Source organism: Mobula hypostoma, chromosome 2 (genome assembly GCF_963921235.1).
Source record: "Mobula hypostoma chromosome 2, sMobHyp1.1, whole genome shotgun sequence".
NCBI classification, from domain to species: domain Eukaryota; kingdom Metazoa; phylum Chordata; class Chondrichthyes; order Myliobatiformes; family Myliobatidae; genus Mobula; species Mobula hypostoma.
This window is the reverse complement of record NC_086098.1, coordinates 236,494,205-236,516,888: the sequence shown is the minus strand read 5'-3', so window position 1 is coordinate 236,516,888 and position 22,684 is coordinate 236,494,205. Positions and strand designations below refer to the sequence as shown.

General features: G+C 47.3%; 1 protein-coding gene across 7 annotated transcripts in view; it reads right to left on the bottom strand.

The window, feature by feature from the left end:
* Window positions 1-22,684, bottom strand: part of LOC134342950 (myocyte-specific enhancer factor 2D homolog) — a 112,433-nt gene that overhangs the window by 50,483 nt on the left and 39,266 nt on the right. For all 7 annotated transcript variants that reach the window (XM_063041677.1, XM_063041676.1, XM_063041680.1 and 4 more), the window contains exons 2-4: window positions 13,418-13,504; window positions 11,939-12,113; window positions 4,343-4,546 (exon numbers count right to left, since the gene is read on the bottom strand). In XM_063041677.1, coding sequence (XP_062897747.1) covers window positions 4,343-4,546; window positions 11,939-11,992 — 258 coding nt within the window. In that variant the 5' untranslated portion in view covers window positions 11,993-12,113; window positions 13,418-13,504. The remainder of the gene's footprint in view (window positions 1-4,342; window positions 4,547-11,938; window positions 12,114-13,417; window positions 13,505-22,684) is intronic.

The following is a 22,684-nucleotide window of genomic DNA, read 5'->3' as shown; positions in this document are numbered from 1 at the left end:
GAGTGGGGAAACTGAAGGAGGGGTTTCCAAAGAAAGCCAAGACCACTGAAGCCAGAGCCTCCAGACAGGATGAAAGCAAGCATAGTGAATGCATTACAAGTTCAAATCCCACAGGAGCTGGGGAATTTTAATTGAGTTAACTGAATACATCCTGAGTTTTTACAAGGTTATTTATGATGTCTGTGACACTACCAGAGTGCTGTTAACGTGACCTTATGAGCTTCATTAAGGTTCTTCAGGACGGAATAATAGACACCTTTACCCGGTAGGGACTGGGATTCTGGATCCCAGTGATGTGAAGGACTCTCCAAAGTCCTCAGCTGCCCTGGTCAGTATTCAGGGTTTAGGAGCTGGGCAATTAATTTTAGTCTCACCAGGGGAGCCCACAACCCATGACAGGGTCAGAACAGACGTGTGCAAAGCTGAATGAGGAGGCAGGCGCCAGAGCTCTGAATGAGCTTAAAGTTACACAAGATGAAGACGGGATAGAAAAGGATTAACTACTGACCTCCGAGAGAATTACCATGATGCAAGGTCAAAGAACAGTTCCAGTTCTTAAATCTGATCCAATCAGTGTCAAGCCAGCCCAAGCTAAGCCACAGCTGGAGTCAGCCAGAACTAGTGCGCTTGCTCTGGCATGGAAATCCACAATAAAATGTACATGGTCACTCGTGCTCCACTCAGAGACAGTTAGTGGAAGGGACAAGGATCACCAAGGACATGACCTTACAAGTAATCCTGGCCCCCCACTCTCCCCACAGAAATGCACATACAATCAGTTCAGAAGGATTAGAGACTCTTAGATAGACATGCAAATGACAGAAAAATGGAGGGCTATGTAGATAGAAGGGGTTAGATGATCTTGCAGTAGGTTAAAAGGTCGGCACAACATCATGGACCAAAGGAATTGTACTATACTGTACTGTTTTATGATTGTGGTGGCAGGTTGGGGGGTGGGGAGACCTGATTAAACCTACCAGAGACAGAGGACCTGGATTGAATGGATGTGGAGAGGATGTTTCCAATACTGGGAGAATCTAGGATCCAAGGACACAGCCTCAGAATAGAAGGATGTTCCTTTAGAACAGAGACAAGGAGGAATTTCTTCAACCAGAGAGCAGCACATCTGTGGAACTCATTACCAAAGTCACTGGCCAGATTTAAATCAGAGGGTGATTGGTTCTCGGCTGCTAAAGAGTTAAAGGATAAGGGCTGCAGGGAAAAGGCAAGAGAATGAGGTTTTAAAAACAATCTGCCATGATTGAATGACAGAGCAAACTCTATGGGCTGAATGGTTTATTTTTGCTTCTATGTCTTATACTCTTATTTAAAATTATCTTTCTTTAGTGCAAGTTGATCAGTGGATAGACTCTCACCTGGGGTGGAGTGGCCAACACCAGAAACCCAAAGGGTGAGGTGAGCTGACAGTAAATAATGAGGGCGACAGATAGATAATCAAAGTCTACATCCCAAGACCAAACAGCAGAGGTTTAAGGTGATGGGTTTATACAGGATTTAAGGGGGAATATTTTTCAATCTTGAAGGTGGTTGGAATCTGGAATGTAGAGACTGTCACATCCTGGAGTTACACAGTCTTACAGCATGAAACAGGCCCTTTGGCCCATCTAGTGCATGTTGGCCTGCTCTTCAGCCTAGACCCATCTATATGCATCCGGATCATACACCTCTATACACTTCTCAACTATGCACCTATCCAACCTTCTATTAACTGTTACAGGTGAACTCACCTCTACAACTTCAGTTGTCAGCTTGTTCCACGATTGCACCATTCTGAGTGAAGCAATTCCCCTCAGATTCCTCTTAAGTATCTAGATAACCACTTGAATCACCAAGACTTAGAAAGCTGGGGCCCTAATATCAGTAACACACATCAAAGTTGCTGGTGAACGCAGCAGGCCAGGCAGCATCTCTAGGAAGAGGTACAGTCGACGTTTCGGGCCGAGACCCTTCGTCAGGACTAACTGAAGGAAGAGTTAGTAAGAGATTTGAAAGTGGGAGGGGGAGGGGGAGATCCAAAATGATAGGAGAAGACAGGAGGGGGAGGGATGGAGCCAAGAGCTGGACAGGTGATTGGCAAAAGGGATATGAGAGGATCATGGGACAGGAGGTCCAGGGAGAAGGAGGGGGGAACCCAGAGGATGGGCAAGGGGTACAGTCAGAGGGACAGAGGGAGAAAAGGAGAGAGAGAGAAAGAATGTGTGTATATAAATAAATAACGGATGGGGTACGAGGGGGAGGTGCGGCATTAGTGGAAGTTAGAGAAGTCACTGTTCATGCCATCAGGTTGGAGGCTACCCAGACGGAATATAAGGTGTTGTTCCTCCAACCTGCGTGTGGCTTCATCTTTACAGTAGAGGAGGCTGTGGATAGACATATCAGAATGGGAATGGGATGTGGAATTAAAATGTGTGGCCACTGGGAGATCCTGCTTTCTCTGGCGGACAGAGCGTAGGTGTTCAGCAAAGCAGTCTCCCAGTCTGCGTCGGGTCTCGCCAATATATAAAAGGCCACATCGGGAGCACCGGACGCAGTATATCACCCCAGCCGACTCACAGGTGAAGTGTCGCCTCACCTGGAAGGACTGTCTGGGGCCCTGAACGGTGGTAAGGGAGGAAGTGCAAGGGCATGTGTAGCACTTGTTCCATTTACAAGGATAAGTGCCAGGAGGGAGATCAGTGGGGAGGGATGGGGGGGACGAATGGACAAGGGAGTCGCACAGGGAGCAATCCCTGTGGAAAGCGGGGGGGGGTGGGAAGGGAAAGATGTGCTTAGTGGTGGGATCCTGTTGGAGGTGGCGGAAGTTACGGAGAATAATATGTTGGACCCAGAGGCTGGTGGGGTGGTAGGTGAGGACCAGGGGAACCCTATTCCTAGAGGGGCGGCGGGAGGATGGAGTGAGAGCAGATGTGCGTGAAACGGGGGAGATGCGTTTGAGAGCAGAGTTGATGGTGGAGGAAGGCAATCCCCTTTCTTTAAAAAAGGAGGACATCTCCCTCGTCTTGGAATGAAAAGCCTCATCCTGAGAGGAGATGCGGTGGAGACGGAGGAATTGCGAGAAGGGGATGGCATTTTTGCAAGAGACAGCGTGAGAAGAGGAATAGTCCAGATAGCTGTGAGAGTCAGTAGGCTTATAGTAGACATCAGTGGATAAGCTGTCTCCAGAGATAGAGACAGAAAGATCTAGAAAGGGGAGGGAGGTGTCGGAAATGGACCAGGTAAACTTGAGGGCAGGGTGAAAGTTGGAGGCAAAGTTAATGAAGTCAACAGGCTCAGCATGCAAGCAGGAAGCAGCGCCAATGCAGTCATCGATGTAGCGAAGGAAAAGTGGGAGACAGATACCAGAATAGCTTTGGAACATAGATTGTTCCACAAAGCCAACAAAAAGGCAGGCATAGCTAGGACCCATATGGGTGCCCATAGCTACACCTTTAGTTTGGAGGAAGTGGGAGGAGCCAAAGGAGAAATTATTAAGAGTAAGGACTAATTCTGCTAGACGGAGCAAAGTGGTGGTAGAGGGGAACTGATGGGTTTATGGGTTTAGTGTGGATAGGGAACAATAACCTGTTTCTATACTGTGTAAGTCTGACGTTACGACTGTATCTGCTCCCCGGCAGATCACAAACCGTCCCTCCACTACAAAATGTCTAGCCCACTACTGGTGAAGAACCGAGGAGATTCCACTCCCCCAGATTGAAGTGTATTTATGAGATGTACTTTGAAATATACTGTGAAATGCCTTGCTTGTGTTAACAACCAACAGAGCATGCCCACTATGCCCATCAGATCAAAACAGAACACAATAAACAACAGAACAACAACAGCAAAACAAGTCCCTTTACTCCATACCAAACTCCTTCCCTCCCACCAACCACACACATACAGGCAACCTTCCAGTCTCCAGGCTTTGGCCACTGTGTTTTGATTTCCGGACTACCAATCGGCCTTCAGGAGCCATTCTTTGGTATTGAACCCCAGACTAGCTGATGATGGCACCACGAACACCACATGAACTCCAGGTTCACCAGCTGACGGGCCCTCATGCTTCCTGCTTACACAGTCGTTCAATGCAGAGTGGAGGCCTGGACTGTGAACGCCCTTCATCACCAGTCCATGTCACTGGACTTCAAAAGCAGAACGGAGGCCTGACCTCTACCTCCTCCACATCTCTGTGCCTAAATCCTAACCTGACCCCTAACTCCCCTCCCCAAAACCATCCTTACAAACTTAAAAGTCTGAGCCATGGTCTCGGAAAGCACAGCTCAGCACCTCAGGAAGGACAGCAGAGGGTCCCACAGAGAGCCACCCCGGGCAGCCAACTCACCTCCACGATGTCGGCATTGGTACGGCTCTCGTGGGGCTCGTTGTACTCTGTGTACTTGAGCAGCACCTTGTCCATGTCTGTGCTGGCATACTGGAAGAGCTTGTTGGAGTGGTTGAAGATGATGAGGGCGATCTCACAGTCACACAGCACACTCAGCTCGTACGCCTTCTTCATCAGCCCGAACTTCCGCTTGGTGAAGGTCACCTGAGTTTGATTGGAGGGGTGATCAAGAGCAAAGAGGAGAGGAGAGAGGAGGATGAACAAGCATATTGAATTTGGCACCTGATGAAAACTAAATAAAGCTTTCTGCAAAATAATTGATTTCTAGCCAAGACCCTTCATCTGGACTGGAAAGGAAAGGGGCAGAAGCCAAAATAAGGTGGGGTAGGGAAGGAGTACAAGCTGGCAGGTGATTGGTGACAAACAAGAGAGATTCTGCAGATGCTGGAAATCCAAACAACACACACAAAATGCTGGAGAACCTCAGCAGGCCAGGCAGCATCTATGGAAAACAGTACAGTTCACGTTTCAGGCCAAGACCCTTGCTGCCTGGCCTACTGAGCTCCTTCAGCATTTTATGAGGTGATTGGTGTGACCAAGTCCTTAAGTCCATAAGATACAGAGTAGAATTAGGCCATTCAGCCCATCTAGTCTGCTCCATCATTTAGCTGTGGCTGATTTGTTTTCCCCAACCTATTTTCTTGCCTTCCTCCCCATAACTCTCATCCCCTTACCAATCAAGAACCTCTGTCTTAAATACATCCAATGAATTGGCCTCCACTGCCCTCTGTGGAAATAAATTGCACAGATTCACTACCCTCTGGCTAACAAAATTTCTTCTCATCTCATCCCCGAATTGAGGCTGAGACCCCAGATCCTTGACTTTCTTACTGTTGGAAACAACTTCTCCACGTCCACTCTATCTGTATTCAATAGACTTCAATGAGATCCTCCTCATCCTACAGAGACATCAAACTCCTCATATGTTAAGCCTTTCATACCTGGGATCATCCTTATGAACCTCCTCTGAACCGCATCCAGGGCCATCACATACTTCCTTAGATACTGGGCACAAAATTGTTTTCAATATTCCAAATGCAGTCTGACCACATATTATAAATCCTTGGCATTACATTTTTGTTTGCATATTCTAATCCTCTTGAAATGAATGCTAAAATTGCATCTGCTTTCTTTACTATCAATTCAACCTGCAAGTTAAACTTTAGTGAATTGAAAAGAAAGCATGAAGTTGCCTCTACTTCCTCGGGAGTCTGCGGAGATTCAGCATGTCATCAAAAACCTTGGCAAACTTCTATAGATGTGTGGTGGAAATTGTGCTGACTGGCTGCATAACAGCCTGGTATGGGAACACCAATGCCTTTGAGTGGAAAGTCCTACAAAAGGTACTGGACTCAGCCCACTACATCACGGGTAAAACCCTCCCAACTATTGAGCACATCTACATAAAACATTGCTGTAGGAAAAGAGCATCCGTTATCAAAGATCCTCAGTTACCACCCCTCAGCCATCAGGCTCTTGAACAAAAGGGGATTTTACCACCCCTCAGCCATCAGGCTCGTGAACAAAAGGGGATTTTACCATCCCTCAGCCATCAGGCTCTTGAACAAAAGGGGATACTCATTTTACTTCTCGTGTTCCCACAACCGATGATGTCTCTTTAAGGACTCTTTATCTTGTTAGTTCATGGCCATTATTTATTGCTATTTATTTATATTTGCATTTACACAGTTTGTTGTCCCATTGATCCTGTTTAACAGAAACAGAGAAAACATACAGCACAATACAGGCCCTTCGGCCCAAAAAGCTGTGCCAAACATGTCCCTACGTTAGAACTACCGAGGCTTTACCCATAGCCCTCTATTTTTCTAAACTCCATGTAGCCATCCAGGAGTCTCTTAAAAGACCCTATCGTTTCCGCCTCCACTGCTGCCGCCGGCAGCCCATTCCACGCATTCACCGCTCTCTACGTAAAAAACTTACCCCGACATCTCCTCTGTACCTACTTCCAAGCGCCTTAAAACTACGCCCTCTCGTGCTAGCCAGTTCAGCTCTGTGGAAAACCTATTCTCATAAGGCATGCTCCCCAATCCTGGCAACATCTTTGTAATCTCCTCTGCACCCTTTCTATGGTTTCCACACCCTTCCTGTAGTGAGGCGACCAGAACTGAGCACAGTACTCCAAGTGGGGTCTGGCCAGGGTCCTATATAGCTACAACATAGCCTCTCATCTCTTAAAATCAATCCCATGATTGATGAAGGCCCATGCACCATATGCCTTCTTAACCACAGAGTCAACCTGTATTGCAGCTTTGAGTGTCCTATGGACTCGGACCCAAGATCCCTCTGATCCTCCACACTGCCAAGAGTCTTACCATTAATACTATATTCTGCCATCATATTTGACCTACCAAAATGAACAACCTCACACTTATCTGAGTTGAACTCCATCTGCCACTTCTCAGCCCAGTTTTGCATCCTATCAATGTCCCGTTGTAACCTCCTTCAGCCCTCCACACTATCCACAACACCCCCAACCGTTGTGTCATCAGCAAATTTACTAACCCAACACTCCACTTCTTCATTCAGATCATTTATAAAAATCACAAAGAGTAGGGGTCCCAGAACAGATCCCTGAGGCACACCACTAGTCACCAGACTCTTTTGCAGAATATGACCATCTACAACCACTCTTTGCCTTCTGTGGGCAAGCTACTTCTGGATCCACAAAGCAATGTCCCCTTGGATCCCATGCCTCCTTACTTTCTCAAAAAGCCTTGCATGGGGGACCTTATCAATTGCCTTGCTAAAATCCATATACACTACACCTACCGCTCTACCTTCATCAATGTGCTTAGTCACATCCTCAAAAAATTCAATCGGGCTTTTAAGGCACAACCTGCCTTTGACAAAGACATGCTGGCTATTCCTAATCATATTATGCCTCTCCAAACATTCATAAATCCTGCCTCTCAGGATTGTCTCCATCAATTTACCAGTCACTGAAGTAAGACTCACTGGCCTATAATTTCCTGGGCTATCTCTACTCCCTTTCTTGAATAAGGGAACAACATCCGTAACCCTCCAATCCTCCAGAACCTCTCCCGTCCTCATTGATGATGCAAAGATCATCGCCAGAGGCTCAGCAATCTCCTCCCTCGCCTCCCACAGTAGCCTGGAGTACATCCCGTCCGGTCCCAGTGACTTATCCAACTTGATGCTTTCCAAAAGCTCTCAGCACATCCTCTTTACAGATTTGCTAAGTATACCCGCAGAAAAAGAATCTGAGGGTTGCATGTGGTGACACTTATATCCTCTCATAATAAACTTTACTTTGAACTAGGACTCACAAGTCCCTTTGTAGCCTGGATTTCTGAATGTTCTCCCCATTTAGAATATTGTGTATGCCTTTATTTTTTCTACCAAAGTGCATAACCCCACAGTTCCCAACACTGGAAGGTGAGTGGGTGGAGGAGGGGGAATGAAGTGAGAAGCTGTAAGATGATAGGGGAAAGGGCTGAAGAAGAAATCTAATAAGAGAGGGCAAGTGGACCATGCAAGAAAAGGGAGGAGAAGGGGAACTCGAGAGAGGAGAAGGGCATGTGAAGAGAAGGGATGAGCAAGGAACCAGAATGGGAAATGGAGGAAGAAAAGAGGAGGGAAGTGCTTGAGCACCTTCCCTCTGCCCATCACAAAAGGCAGAATCGTCCTGTGACCACCCACTTCAATTCAACTTCCCATTCTGACACGCCTGTCCATGACCTCCTCTATTGACACAATGAGGCCAAACTCAGGTTGAAGGATCAACACCTCATACCCTGTCTGGATAGATTCCAACCAGTTAGCATCTACAGTACTTTGCAAAAATCTTGGGCATTTATATATAATTAGGCTGCCTAAGACTTTTGCACAGTACTGTATTTGTCAAAGTGGAGTAAAGAGCGAGTTTGCAAACCTAATGAAAGCAAAGGATACTGGGAATGGTGACGGTGGTGTGTCACGAGAGGGGAATGGGACAGGTGGCAGAGGAGGAGTGCTGGGGTGGGAGGTGGTGCGGGGTGCAGACACACTCAGTCTGAGGTGGTTTTGAAGAGGGTACAGAAGAGGTTCACCAGGATGCTGCCTGGATTAAAGAGTATGAGACTTTAAGGAATGGTTAGACACACGGATTACTTCCTCTGAAGGGGAGACCTGAGAGAAGTGAGAGGCATGAGGAGCATTTGATAGCTATGGGCCTGCACTCGCTGAAGTTCAGCAGAATGAGGGGAATCTCACTGAAACCTATCAAATACTGAAAGACCTAGATAGAGTGGATGGGGAAAGCTGTTTCCTACAGTGGGGAATCTAGGATCAGAGAGCACAGCCTCAGAATAGAGGGTCACACCTCTGTGGAAGCCAAATTACTGAGTATATTTAAAGCAGGAGTTGATCTCTTCCTGATTAGTAAGGCTGTCAAAGGTTCTGGGGAGCTGGCGGGGGATAATAAATCAGTCATAATGGATGGTGGAGCAGCCTTGATGGACTGAATGGCCTAATTCTGCTCCTTATGGTCTGAGACAGATACAACACTTTTGATGGTTCAGTCCTCCCCTAAAGCATCGGACTCGACCTTTAGTCCAGAGAAAGTACTGAGTGCACACAACCTTCTACTCAGAATGTCACCTGTGTCAATGTTGCCACTTCCCAAGGGAATTTAGTACTACAAGGGACAAACTGCTCAATGCCTTTGCGGGGAGTGAGAATAACTGTGGAGCTGTTACCAGGAGACGGCACAGGCATGCGGGTTGCTTGGTCTCCTCGCTGCTATGTGATTCTAATAAAGTTCAGAACAAGCAAGGAGCCAACAAATCCCAACAAAGGCCTCCGGAACAAGAGCATCAAACTATCATTTACTGGGCAGGCAGCTGTTGCAATGTTGGCTCCGTACCCTGGTTACTGTCAGTCTGTACGTGGGAATGTAACATCAAGCAGATACGCGTGATGGATGAATTCATGGCAAATCCCGTCCCCGTGCTGGGAGAGGCTGAGAGTATGGCATAGATAAGCTTTACTTGTAACACACACAAAACACCGCAGGAACTTAGTGGGTCAGGAGCATCTATGGAGGGGAATAAGCAGTCGACGTTTCAGGCCGAGACCCTTCATCAGGTCTGAAAAGGAAAGGGAAAGGAGGTGGGGGAGGGGGAGGAGTACAAGATGACAGGTAACAGGTGAGACCAGGTGAGGGAGATGAAGTATGAAGCTGGGAGAAGATAGGTGGAAGAGGTGAAGGGTTGAAGAAGGAGGAATCTGATAGGAGAGTGGACCATGGAAGAAAGGGGAGGAAGGACACCAGAGGGAGGTGATGGGCAGGTGAGAAGAGAATGGGTAAGGGGGAGTCAGAATGGCAAATGGAAAAATGGAGAAAAGGGAGGGGTCAGGTTGGATGCTACCCAGAGGTATCTCTCCTCCATGGCCATGGACTGACATGTCAGAGTGGGAATGGGAAGTCAAATTGAAATGGGTGGCCATTGAGAAATTCCACCTTTTGCAGTAGATGGAGCATAAGTGCTCAATGAAGTGGCCCCTTAATCTAAATCGAGTCTCAGCAGGAGCACCGGATACAGTAGACGACCCCGACAAACTCGCAGGGGAAGCATTGCCTCACCTGGAAGGACTGTTTGGGGCCCTGAATGGTGGTGAGGGAGGAGATGAAGGGGCAGGTGTAACACTTGCAGGGAGATCAGTGGGCAGGAGAGTCATGAAGAGAGCGTGTGCTGTGGAAAGTGGAGAGTTGTGGGTGGGGGGAGAAAGGAGAGATATGCTGCACTGCGACATGACAGGATAGTGGGGTGGGGTGCAGGTTACTGTATTCCTATCCATACTGTGTCTGCCCCAGGGCTGTGTAATGGGACCAGGCAGAGGGAGCTCTGCTTCTAACCTGTGCTACAGGTATTGGAATATAGTCAAAACATTATTCTGCAACTGACCCACACCTTGCTTACCTTCGATTGTGTTATAGAACTGTCTAGAGGGTGAAAAGTGACAAAATATTTGCGAGAACGCAGTAAGTGCGCTGTGGCCGACTGATTACGCGGTAAATCCAATGGGCCTCCTCCATGTGGGAGGCCCTCTCTTTTTGCGCAGGGCTTTCAAGCGCACGGTTTCATCGCCCCTGCACTGAACGTTGCACAGCGTGTACTGTGGCTAATGCGATTCCGTGCAAACATTTAATCCTCCTAGCAGACACCAACAGAATCAACAAACTCATTCGTAAGGCCAGTGATGTTGTGGGGATGGAAATGGACTCTCTCACGGTGGTGTCTGAAAAGAGGATGCTGTCCAAGTTGCATGCCATCTCGGACAATGTCTCCCATCCACTACATAATGTACTGGTTGGGCACAGGAGTACATTCAGCCAGAGACTCATTCCACCGAGATGCAACACAGAGCGTCATAGGAAGTCATTCCTGCCTGTGGCCATCAAACTTTACAACTCCTCCCATGGAGGGTCAGACACCCTGAGCCAATAGGCTGGTCCTGGACTTATTTCCCGGCATAATTTACATATTACTATTTAACTATTTATGGTTTTATTACTATTTAATTATTTATGGTGCAACTGTAACGAAAACCAATTTCCCCCGGGATCAATAAAGTATGACTTTGACTATGACTACTGATCGGTCGCTGTTCATGCTCCTCGCATGCGTAACAGAGGGGGTAAGATACAGAGTAAAGCCCATGCTCTTCTCATTTAGCCAGGCCATTCAGCCTGTGCCTCTCTACTCTCCTCTTGGTGATTCAACTTTGGTGTCGATCTATACACAGAAGGATCCCAACACTGCCTGGTGTGACAGGAAAGGGGGTGCAGAGAGGGCAAGTTTCTCTCCTCCAGTTGTGTTCTGATCTCCAGGCTTAGTAGATTTGAACCGCTGCCCTGACGTTTTCCGGTTTGAAATATCTCATTAATTAAACAGTGATTGCTGTGTCCCTAATTAAGATTCTAAATTTAGCATTATAAAGGCACTGTGCATCACACTGCTGCTATATATATATATACACACACAGTCTTGCCTGACTATGCAAATTTTTCACTCCTCAATGGATTCTGCAGCTATTCACAAGCACATAAACAAGTGCTGCTGTAGGGCACACTTCCTGTTCTGCAGGGAATGGGCTGAAGATAACCTGACTTGGGGGTTAGAGGACACTGTATGTGCATGGGTGACAGAGAGGAACGGGGCTTGTTGTGCTGTTGTTTTGTTGCTTGTTGTGTTCTGTTGTTCTGCCAAGCAGTGTGAGCATGTGATGTTGGTGCTGGGACGTCTGGCGACACTTGCAGGCTGCCCCCGGCGCACCTTTACGTTGTGTTGGTTGTTAATGCAAACGAGGCATCTTACTGTATGTTTCAATGTAAACACAATAAATAAACTTGAACCCCTGCCGCTCTGGAGGGTCAATTCAGAGAACCGTCCGTGTGTGAGAGTGTATATGTGTGCAGACTGCTGCGATGGCACCCCTAGGTGAGCTGCTCGGAGACCAAGGCAGATGATGGTGAGGAGACACACTGGGGTAAAGGCTGATCAGCTGAGTTACCTGCCGGTTGCGCTCATCCACGATGCGTGTGATCTGAATCTTTTTGCGCCCCATGCTTTCTGCTGGGGCCCCTGGGGAATGGTGGTCTGAATACTGTTCTTGTTCAAGTCTGCCGCCAAACCCCTTAGATCATTGCCGGCTCTCTGCTCTCCCAAGGGCAGTCTGATGCATAAACCTGCAAGGCAAAGCCATTCAGTGTGAAATTTCAGAACCTCACAAGTGATTTGGATCCCATAATTACAACCACACTTGCAGCCATACAGCATGGAACCCAGCTCTTGGACTTGACTCGTAAATACTGACCAAGATACCCATCCAAGCTAATCCATATCCCTTTAATATTTTCCTATCCAAATCTATTTTAACTGTTGTTACTGCACCTACCTCAACCACTTCCTCTGGAACATACCATCCTCTGTGTGGTAGTTACCCTTGGGTCCCTATTAAATCTCTCCCCTCTCATCTTAAACCTGTGCCCTCTAGCTATTAATTCCCCACCCCTGAGGAAAAAGACTGAGTACATTGACCCTATCTATGCATCCTCCCCCACCCCCCCAGCCCCATGATTTTACACACCTTCAACTTCCCAAATAACTACTCAGCGACACTGAACAGGACTTGGTCAGAGTTCCCAACAGTCCATGGTGCTTATGTTCCGCGAGCAATTTTGACATACATTCTCTGATCAAGCCCAGTTGGCTAATCACCCGTGTCTGCACTAGCATATCCCGTGTGTGCAGTAACATAACCCTCAATTCTCACAGTATTATCTCACTTTGATGAAGCCCTACCCCAAAGTCCTGTATGCACATTATAAGACCATAAGACATGGGAGCAGAATTAGGCCATTCAGCCCATCGAGCCTGTTTCCACCATTCGATCATGGTTGATTTATTATCACTCTCAACCCCATTCTGCTGTCTTCGCCCCGTAGCATTTGAAACCCTGACTAAATATACCCAACAACTTAGCCTCCATAGCCATCTGTGACAATGAATTCCATAGATTCACTATCCTCTGGATAGTGAATTCTTCTCATCTCTGTTCTGAACGGATGTCCTTCTATTCTGAGGCTGTGTTGTCTGGCCCTAGACTCCCCCAATGTAGGAAACAACCCCTCCATCCACTCTATCTCGGCCTTTCAATTAAGGAGTTTTTGTGCTGCTCTTTGATGGGCAGCCCAATCCCCATCCAAATACTTACTCACTCCATCAGCTGCAGGACTGAAGGGACAGCACGGCCACTGACACAGCCAGCTCTAACAACAGAGCCTTCAGCAGATAACCAGCACCTCACTCTCTCCTTATCCCAAATACACAACCTGCCAACCCCAGGTAAGGGTTAAGAGTTAGAACTGATCAACAACTCAGGAGAGCCACAGAGTGCAATGTTAAAGACTGGGAGGCTTCTCCACAGGCACCAGAGAATCAGGCAAATGCCCATCGCAGCACCGCACATGTAGACAAAGACATTACGAACCATTCACGTTTCCAGAAAGTCAAAGCGATGAAGTCCAGGACCATGGGAATGGAAACAATGTTCAGCTCGTTGAAAATCACAGACAACCTGTAACACAAAGAGATACACCTTCACCGGAGAGCTCCAGATTGAAACAGACTAGGACTGTGTCGGGATTTCCACTGTGTCTAACCTGTACTATCCCTGCCCTGGAGTGTGTGATGGGATGGCGTGGAGGGAGCTCCACTTTGTGCCTGACTCTAGGAGTGTGTGGTGGAATGGTGTGGAGGGATATACTAAGACCTTATGGTGCCCCGTAGATCCACAGACAGCCAGAGGACACCAAAGCACTCAGAGCTCAATGGCATGGAGCTGGTGCCCATACTGTGTGCCCTCTAAGCCTCTGAACACACACACACTGGACAGGCTGAGGAGGAGTGTCCTCATCTCACCAGACAGTGACATTCCCTCTCCACCAGGTGCCCAAAGAGCTGCAGCGTGGGACTGAAGTGTGACCAGTTGACAAGTAGACGTTTCAACACAATTACAGTGCCAGCTATAAGATTGGATTCCACCTCCCCACCCCCGACCCCCACCACTGTCTGTAAAGTGTTGGCATGTTCTCCCCAGGACCATGTGGGTTTCCTTCGAGTGCTCCAGTTTCCTCCCACATTCCAATTTAGGGTTTGTGAGTTGTGGACTTGCTACGTTGGTGCCGGAAGCATCGCGACACTTGCGAGGTGCCCCAGCACAATGTTCCCTGATTTGATCTGATGCAAACAACACATCTTGCTGAATGTTCCAATGTACATGTGACAAATAAAGCTAATCTCAGTATCTTTCACACACAAGAACGAGTCGCAGTCTCACACACCCCAATTTTGGGACACGGACCTCAGCAGGCTCTAGGAAGCTTGGCACTCTGAACCTGTTGCTTGGGAGTGCTCCGTACAGAACTCTGCAGGCCCAAGGTCCCACTAAAAGAGATCAGGCATCCCCAGATCAAAGGCAGACCAGCCGCAGTGTATCGGGACGGTAACTGTGGGCAAGGAAATGAAAGGTGTGCAGAAAGGAGGTCGCACTTCTGTGCCGTGTGGAACGGCTGAGAGGGCATTCCAGTCTACGCACTGGCTCTTGAGGAAGGTTTTGGGTAAACAATTCCAACCCGAGAAAGTCAGGAGCACCTCATACGCATATCCCCTCAATACCCAGTGATGTGGTTCTCTCTCCAGCACCCAAGACATCCCAAGGTCCATCCACCGTGACAGCACCTCCCTTCCACAAGTTGGGTGGGTCACTGACTGGGGGTAACCCTGAGAGGTCTCGATAAAAAGGCTGGCAGCTCCCTCAGATCATCATAGTCGATGCCTGCCACCAGAAACATACTAAAGGCTGTGCACCGGTGGAAGAATGTATTGTTACTGTAGGAATGCTTTACAGATACCTCTGCAGTGTCCACAGTCTGAGTCATCACTCAGGGACAGATACACAGAAATAACTGACCAACAAAAAGACTGCATCAGGAGCAGAGACCAGTGTGGATAACTTCACTCACCTCAACAATGAACTGATTCACAACATTCAGTACTATGCAAAAATCTTAGGCAAATGGACGTACAGTAGCTAGAGTGGCTAAGACTTTTGCACAGTGCTGTAGTAATTTTATGCATTGCACTGTACTGCTGTCGCAAAAAAAAAACAAATTTCATGAAATATGAGAGTGCTGATAAACCTGATTCTGATATGGGTCCCTACTGTGGACTGAGAGTGGGAAGGCGGCGGAGAGAGGGGAATCATCGTTGGAAAAAGGGGAAGAAAGAGGAGAAGGAACAGGAAGAATCAGAGAGACATTCTGTAATGATCAATAAACCAATTGCTTGGAATCAAATGACCTTACCTGGTGTCTCAGGGCTGGGTGTGTCTGCACCAGTGCAACCACCCCCCCACCTGACACTCCTTCATTGCCGCCTGTCCCACACCACGCGCTCCACCCCCCTCCACGGTATTCCACCCTTGACATTGCCAACATCCTTTGCTTCCGCCAGATTTATAAACTTGCTCTCCACTCCACGTTGACAAATACACTAGAGTCTTAGGAACCCTAGCTACATATATGTGCTTAAGACTTTTGCCCAGTACTGTATGGATTCACTTTCAAGGACTCTACCACTCATGTTATCAGTATTATTTATTTACTTATTTATCTTTTTTTTGTCTCTTGCACATTGGTTGTGGGTAGTTTTTCATTGATTTTATTGTATTTCTTTGTTCCACAGTGAATGCCTGCAATGAACTGAATCCCAGGATACTATATGGTGACATATACATACTTTGATAATAAGTTTAGCTGGCCTTTGAAATTTGAGACCCAGTGCTGCCTTCTGCCCAGAAGATACCCACCAGCTTCTTCTGGATATTGGCGAGATCAAAGAGAGCTGCTTTTTTAGTATGGCAGTCACCACCCAGTTCAGGATTTGGAACAGATTTGCCCCCTCCCTAGGCAAGTGTAACCTTTGCCTCCAGCTCCTGTCAGCTTGCCAACCAGGCTTCCTGGTGAAGACTCAGGTGTGTGCTTATCTCTGGCAATAAGCCCACCTGTGACTGGCCTTCCTGGTGTCTGGAACAGTTGAACCGTGCAGTGACAAAGGCCGACAGGCAACTCCAATGGATAGGTCATGTTACCTGGATGCCTAACTCATGTCTCCCCTAACAGATCTATTACTCCCAGTTGAAGGAAGGTCAGTGAGCCCCTTGTGGGCAAAGGAAACACTTCAAAGTTAAACATCACAATCAGCCTGGAGAAATTCAACAATACATCTAAAATCTGGGAAGGCATTCTACTCAATAGATGCACCTAGAGGAAATCTTTTCAAAAGGGATCTGCGCTACCTAACAGCGACCTCCGCTGTGTCGCAGAGAACAAGTTGGCAGCCGCAAAAGGAGAGAATGAACAACCAAAGGATCCAACGACTAGCCACAGCCCACACTGCACCAGAATATGTGGATCCCAGATCGGCCTCTACAGCCACCTGAGAATCCACCAACAGACAACCCCTTAGGAGAACATCATGCTCGACTCAAATAATCGCACTACTACACCACTACTAAGAACTCACTCACACATCCTCCGTGGATTGGTGGGATGTGTAACTGCAAGGAGCACATCTGCAGAGAGGCAAACTCACCCACGTGCATCAGAGGAGACAATGGAAATGGCTCCATACAAATGGACACCACTGACTCAGGAACAGGGCAAGCCTGAGCCACTTCCGTCACAGCAAACAGATGTTGTCAAGGGCACAGGACACAGGAAAAGAAACAAGGACCAAGTCAAACCGTGTACAGAGGAAGCTCTCCGTTGTTGGGATCAACCATGTTTGCCAGGCCAGTAAGATATGCAGGGGAAGATGTTGCCTATGCAGTAGACTGCTCTTCACCATGCAGCTGATGAATCCAAAGTTTGCTACCAGCGACATTGCAGGAGCTGTCAAGTAAGCGTTGAACTCAATGTAGGTCTACCTTAGGGAATCCAGCTCTGGACTTTTCCTCTGCGTTTACTCCCAAAGCCTTCCCCATGAGTGTGTATAGCTGCAAGGCAGCGGAGGTTTGATATCAGAGTTTTTTTTTTCCTAGGTGATCTGCCAACTATGGCTGATGAGCCTCATTTGTTCAAAGCCACTGGTCTTAAGGCCTCAGTAACCCACCTTTGCCCCTTCTCCAGTCAGTAGAAATGGTTCCACTGGGCTTAGTAGCTAAGCCACATGTCAAGGCCAGACATGGTTGTCAGAGGTTATTTGAGATTGCTACCAGTGAAAGCATTTAATAGGTAGTGGAAGCTTATCGCCACTACCACCCCTCGCAGCTATGAGAAATTATTTGTGATGTTGGTCAGAGAAGCGACAGGCAATCAACACATCAGTTATATGTAAAAGGTGGATCAGGTCCCAGAATAGATGGGTGTTATACTAAATGGACTAGTCCAGGGCTGTGTAGGAGCAGCCAGGATGGATCACATGGGCCAGTACAGAGCCCAGGTTGAGGTCCTGTACCCCTATACGGAAAAGGGTCACTGTTCTGATGAGGGATCCCCCTCCAAACTGTATAGCCTTTTTCTCCTTGTGGGCACTGCCTGACTTGATCAATGACTCCAGTATCTAAGACTAGTGGTCTTTCACAGGAGTCTGTGTTGGGATCCTTTCTTTTCCCATTATGTCAATGATTTGGATGTTGGAATTGACAGCTGTGCAGTCAAGTTTGCAGATAATATGAAGACAGTGGAGGGGCAGGTAGCTTTGAGGAAGGACAGAGGCCACAGAAGGACTTAGACAGATTAGGAGAATGGGCAATGAAGCGGTAGATGGAATACAGTATTGGGAAGTGTACAGTCAAGCACTTTGGTAGAAGAAATAAAGGACTAGTCTATTTTCCAAATGGAGAAAAAAATTCAAAAGTCTGAGGTACAGAGGGACCTCATGCAGGATTCCTAAATGGTCAATTTGTAGGTTGAGTCTGTGGTGAGGAAGGCACATGTGATAATAGCATTCATTTCGAGAGGACTAGGATATAAAAACAAAGATGTAAAGCTGAGGATTTAAAAAGCACTAGTGAGGCCTCACTTGGAGTATTGCAAGCAGTTTTGGGCCGCTTATCTGAGAAAGGATGTGCTCTCATTTAAGAGGGTTCAAAGGAGGCTCATGAAAATAATACCAGGATAAAGGGGAAGCCTTTTAAGACCGAGATTAGGAAAAACTTCTTCACACAGAGGGTGGTGAATCTGTGGAATTCTCTGCCACAGGAAACAGTTGAGGCCAGTTCATTGGCTATATTTAAGAGGGAGTTAGATATGGCCCTTGTGGCTAAAGGGATCAGGGGGTATGGAGGGAAGGCTGGTGCAGGGTTCTGAGTTGGATGATCAGCCATGATCATACTGAATAGCGGTGCAGGCTTGAAGGGCCGAATGGCCTACTCCTGGACCTATTTTCTATGTTTCTATGTTTCTATTAAAAGGCTTGTCACATGAGGAGCATTTGATAGCTCTGGGCCTCTACTCAATTAAGAAGAATGAGGGGTAACCTTATTGAAACCTACCGAATGGTGAAAGGCCTCGATAGAGTGGATGTGGAGAGGATGCTTCCTATGGTGGAGGAAGTCTAAGACCAGAGGACAGAGCCTCAGAATAAAAGGATATCCTTTTAAAACAGAGGTGAGGAGGAATTTTTTTAGCCAGAGAGTTCATTGCCACAGGTGGTTGTGGAGGCCAGGTTATTGGGTATATTTAAAGCAGAGGTTGATAAGTTCTTGATTGGTCGGGCATGAAGGGATACAGGAAGAAGGAAGGAGATTGGGGCTGAGAAGAAAAGCTGATAGATATTTCAGTGTGGATGCTGCAAGACCCTGATCCTCACTACCAGTGCTGCTACATCAACAATGATGAAATGGCATTGCAGACTCGATGGGCCAAATGGCCTAATTCTGTTCCTGTATCTTATCGTCTTATGGCTTTCTGACATAGGAGCAGGATTGGGCCTTTTGGACTAGTGAATCTTTTACGTCATTCAATCATAGAACATAACAGCACAGTACATGCCCTAATTTGCTCAACCTATCTCCACTTAAATCATGTCTGATTTATTATCCCTCTCAACGCCATTCTGCTTTTGTTGGGAGTCCAAGTAACAGATGATGACTGCCCTGCTTCACAAGAGAGGCGTCATTCAGTTCACTGGACCTCTCCCCATAACTGACAGATCCTCTCAAACGCTAGGACATCCCTGAAAACCCTCTGGATCCATGATGTGTGGTTCGAAATCATACAGCTCCTTGAGCTGTTGACAGCTCCCCAGGGGAAGAAGGCGAGGTGTGACCCCAAGGTCTGGATCCACAAACTCACTTACGCACCTCAGCACCTGGTGTGACCTCCCACTCGCCATACATCTACCACAGGGTCATAACCTTGTGGCTCAACTGAGGCGACATTGTAAACTGCATACCCTTTCCTTGAGACACAAGAGATTCTGCAGATGCTGGAAATTTTGAGCAATGCACAAACTACTGGTGGAACTCAGCAGGTCAAGTAGCATCTATGGAGGGGAGTAATCAGTTGATGTTTTGGGCCGAGACCCTAAGGTGGCGGGGCAGGTGGAGGAGTACAAGAAAGCAGGTGACGGGTGAGACCAGGTGAGGGGGAAAGTGGGTAGTTGGAGGAGGGGGAATGAAATAAGAAGATAAGAAGTGATAGGTGGAGGCTGAAGGCAGAGGAATCTGATAGGAGAGGACAGAGGACCATGGGAGAAAGGGAAAGAGGAAAAGCAAAGCAAGGTGACAAGCAGGTGAGCACCATTTTGTACTCCTTCGTCTCTGCCCATCATCTTATTTTGACTTCTGCCCCTTTCCTTTCCAATCCTGATGAAGGGTCTTGGCTTGAAAAGTTGACTGTATTTCTCATCACAGATGCTGCCTGACCCACTGACTTCCTCCATCGCTTTTGTTCCAGGTGTTCTGTTTCAGACCCCCATTTCTGAGCTGCAGTCCTCTTGCCCTGGGGCTGTGCGGAGGGAGCCGCCTTCTACAACTTAATTCATATTTTACCTACCTTGGGGTTGCTGGTGTCTCAGGAAGATGGGCGGCCCTCCAGAAAGCACTGGGAGTCAGAAAACTGATAGATATTTCAGAGTGGATGCTACAAGACCCGATCCTCACTACCAGTGCTGCTACATCAACAATCTGCATCAGCTTTTCTCCAAGGGCTCACTGGTGGACAGGCAGAGACAGCTGGTGACGGGAACCGAGTCCACCCTTCCTCTGTAAGGGCAGTTGCGACTCAAGGATCTAATTACGCTCATTAAAGCAGCATACAGCGTAGAATCACAATCCTCCCACTGTTGAGGATTCATTTCCATCCCTGTCGAGTCCAACCAGACCCACAGTCCACGATTCAAGATTCAAGATTGTTTAAAGTCATTTCCAGCACACAAGTGTAAAGGAGAACAAAATGATTGTTCCTCCAGATCCAATGCAGCACAAAAAAAAAATAAAGTACACAATAATAATAAGAAAAAAACACAACAAATATAAATACATAAAATGCCTTATTATATACATTGACTGCACGCCCATAAAGTTGATGGTAGGTACACAAGGTGGATAAAGTAGTGGTGGTTAGTGGTTGTCGAGGGGTATGAGAGTGGGTGGAGGTGTTGATTAACCTTACAGCTTGGGTCTGGTGCTCCCGGTCTGAATGCTATGTAGTCTCTTCCCTGATGGGGGTAGAGCAAGCAATCCATGAGGTGGGGGTTGGGTGGGATTCTTCATGTTACCGGCCGTTCATAACTCAGCTAGCGTGTAGTGACGGGGAGGGGACAAAGCTGTTGAGATACTTCTCGTGGGGGGGGCAGGGGAGTGTGCTCAGGCCACTGTGCTGTTCAAGCTATACTTCCCTTAGCCACCCCCTAAGGGTGAGGATCGGGCCACAGGAGTGAATGAGTGACAGCAGTAAGTGGGCCGAGAAAGGGTGATGGGAGAGGTGGGACAGCGGGTGAAGGCGCTGCCTCACACCGCCCGTGACGTTCCTGTGCCACCTGAGCTTTTACACGTCTCCACATGCATCTCCTCCGGGAATTCTGCAGATACAAGAGACACTTAAGAATGTGCACTGAGTGGCAGGATACGAGCCACGTGCAGGCAGAAGGGATACGATGTCATTAGCTCAATACAACTTTATGGGTTCCTCCATGGTTCTAGGTTCTTTCCCGTAGTCTAAAGATGTTTGCTCTGGTGGATTAACTGGCCCTCCAGAATGTGAGGAGAGTTGTTTGAAATGATGAGAGGGGGTATAATCAGATTAGGATTAATACAAAGGGTACAATGGCTGGCACACAAGTTGGGAGAATATACACCAGTCATCAAAGGGTCAGCAATGGAAAGGGTACGCAGCTCAGAGGATCTAACTTGGGCCCAACATATTGATGCAATTTCAAAAGAAGGCACACCTAATATTTCATTAGGAGTTTGAGGTGATTTAGTATGTCACCAAAAACTAGCAAATTTCTACAGGTCTACTGTGGTGAGCAATCTGATTGGTTGCATCAGCATCTGGAAAAAGCCGCAGAGAGTTCTAAACTCAGCCACCTCCATCATGGGCACACACCTCCGCATCATCAAGAACATCTTTAAAAAGCGATACCCCAAGAAGGCAACATCCATCATGAAGGGCCCTCACCGCCCAAGACATGGCCTCTCCTCAGTATTAACAACAGGGAGAAAGTTACAGGACCCTACAGACCCACAATCAATAAATAGGAACAGCTTCTTCCCATCTGCCATCAGATTTCCAAGCGGTCAATGAACCCAAGAACACTACATCATTCTTTTACTCTCTTTTTGGACTATTTATTATATTTCTTATTGTAGCTTGGTAGCTTGTAGTGTTTTTTTATGTATTGAACTGTACTGCTGCCACAGAACAACAAATTTCATCACTTATGTTAGCAATAATAAACCCGATTCTGATACTGGACTTGATGGGCTGAAGGGCCTGCTTCTATCTGGGAACAAATGGGTTAGTTCAAGACAAGCAAAGACAGAATTTGGGCAACCAACTGTTAATACCTTCGAATCACCTGTCTGAACCCTTGTCACTACTTTGAAGAGCAGATGAACTCTCAGTGTCAGGAAAGGAGACGAATGCTTGTGAATGATATCACACATCAATGGGAGAGAGTGTGTTGATGAATCAGCACACAATGCAAAGAGCCTCCCATATGCCAATGAAACAGCGGCCATAACACCTTCAACCCAAACCAACAGTGATCCAAGAAAACATGCTCAGCACCCTCCAGGCATTTCTGTCGGGCAGATTAACAGCAAAAAGGAATTTGTTGCCTGCTTTACACATGTTCACTGATAACATGTTGAACTCATCCCTTGGTTTTCCACCCCACCTCCTTTGGAATTTGCCAAATCTCACTAGTGTAAAGCCCATTTAGAGTACCACACTCAGTGCAGGCATTCCAATTTGTTCATATCTCCAATTCCTGAGCAGACACACTGGTCCAAGCTCCGAGAGGCTAACCAAGTAGAAGAAACAACACAGAACACTGCAGTGTAATACAGGCCCTTTGGACAACAACGTTGTGCCAACCTTTGAATCTAGTCCAAGATCAATCTAACCCTTCCCTCCCATATAGCCCCTCCATTTTTCTATCATTCAAGAGTTTCTTAAATGCCCCTAATGTACCTGCCTCTACCACCACCTCTGGCAGGTGCTCCACACATCCATCAATCTCTGAC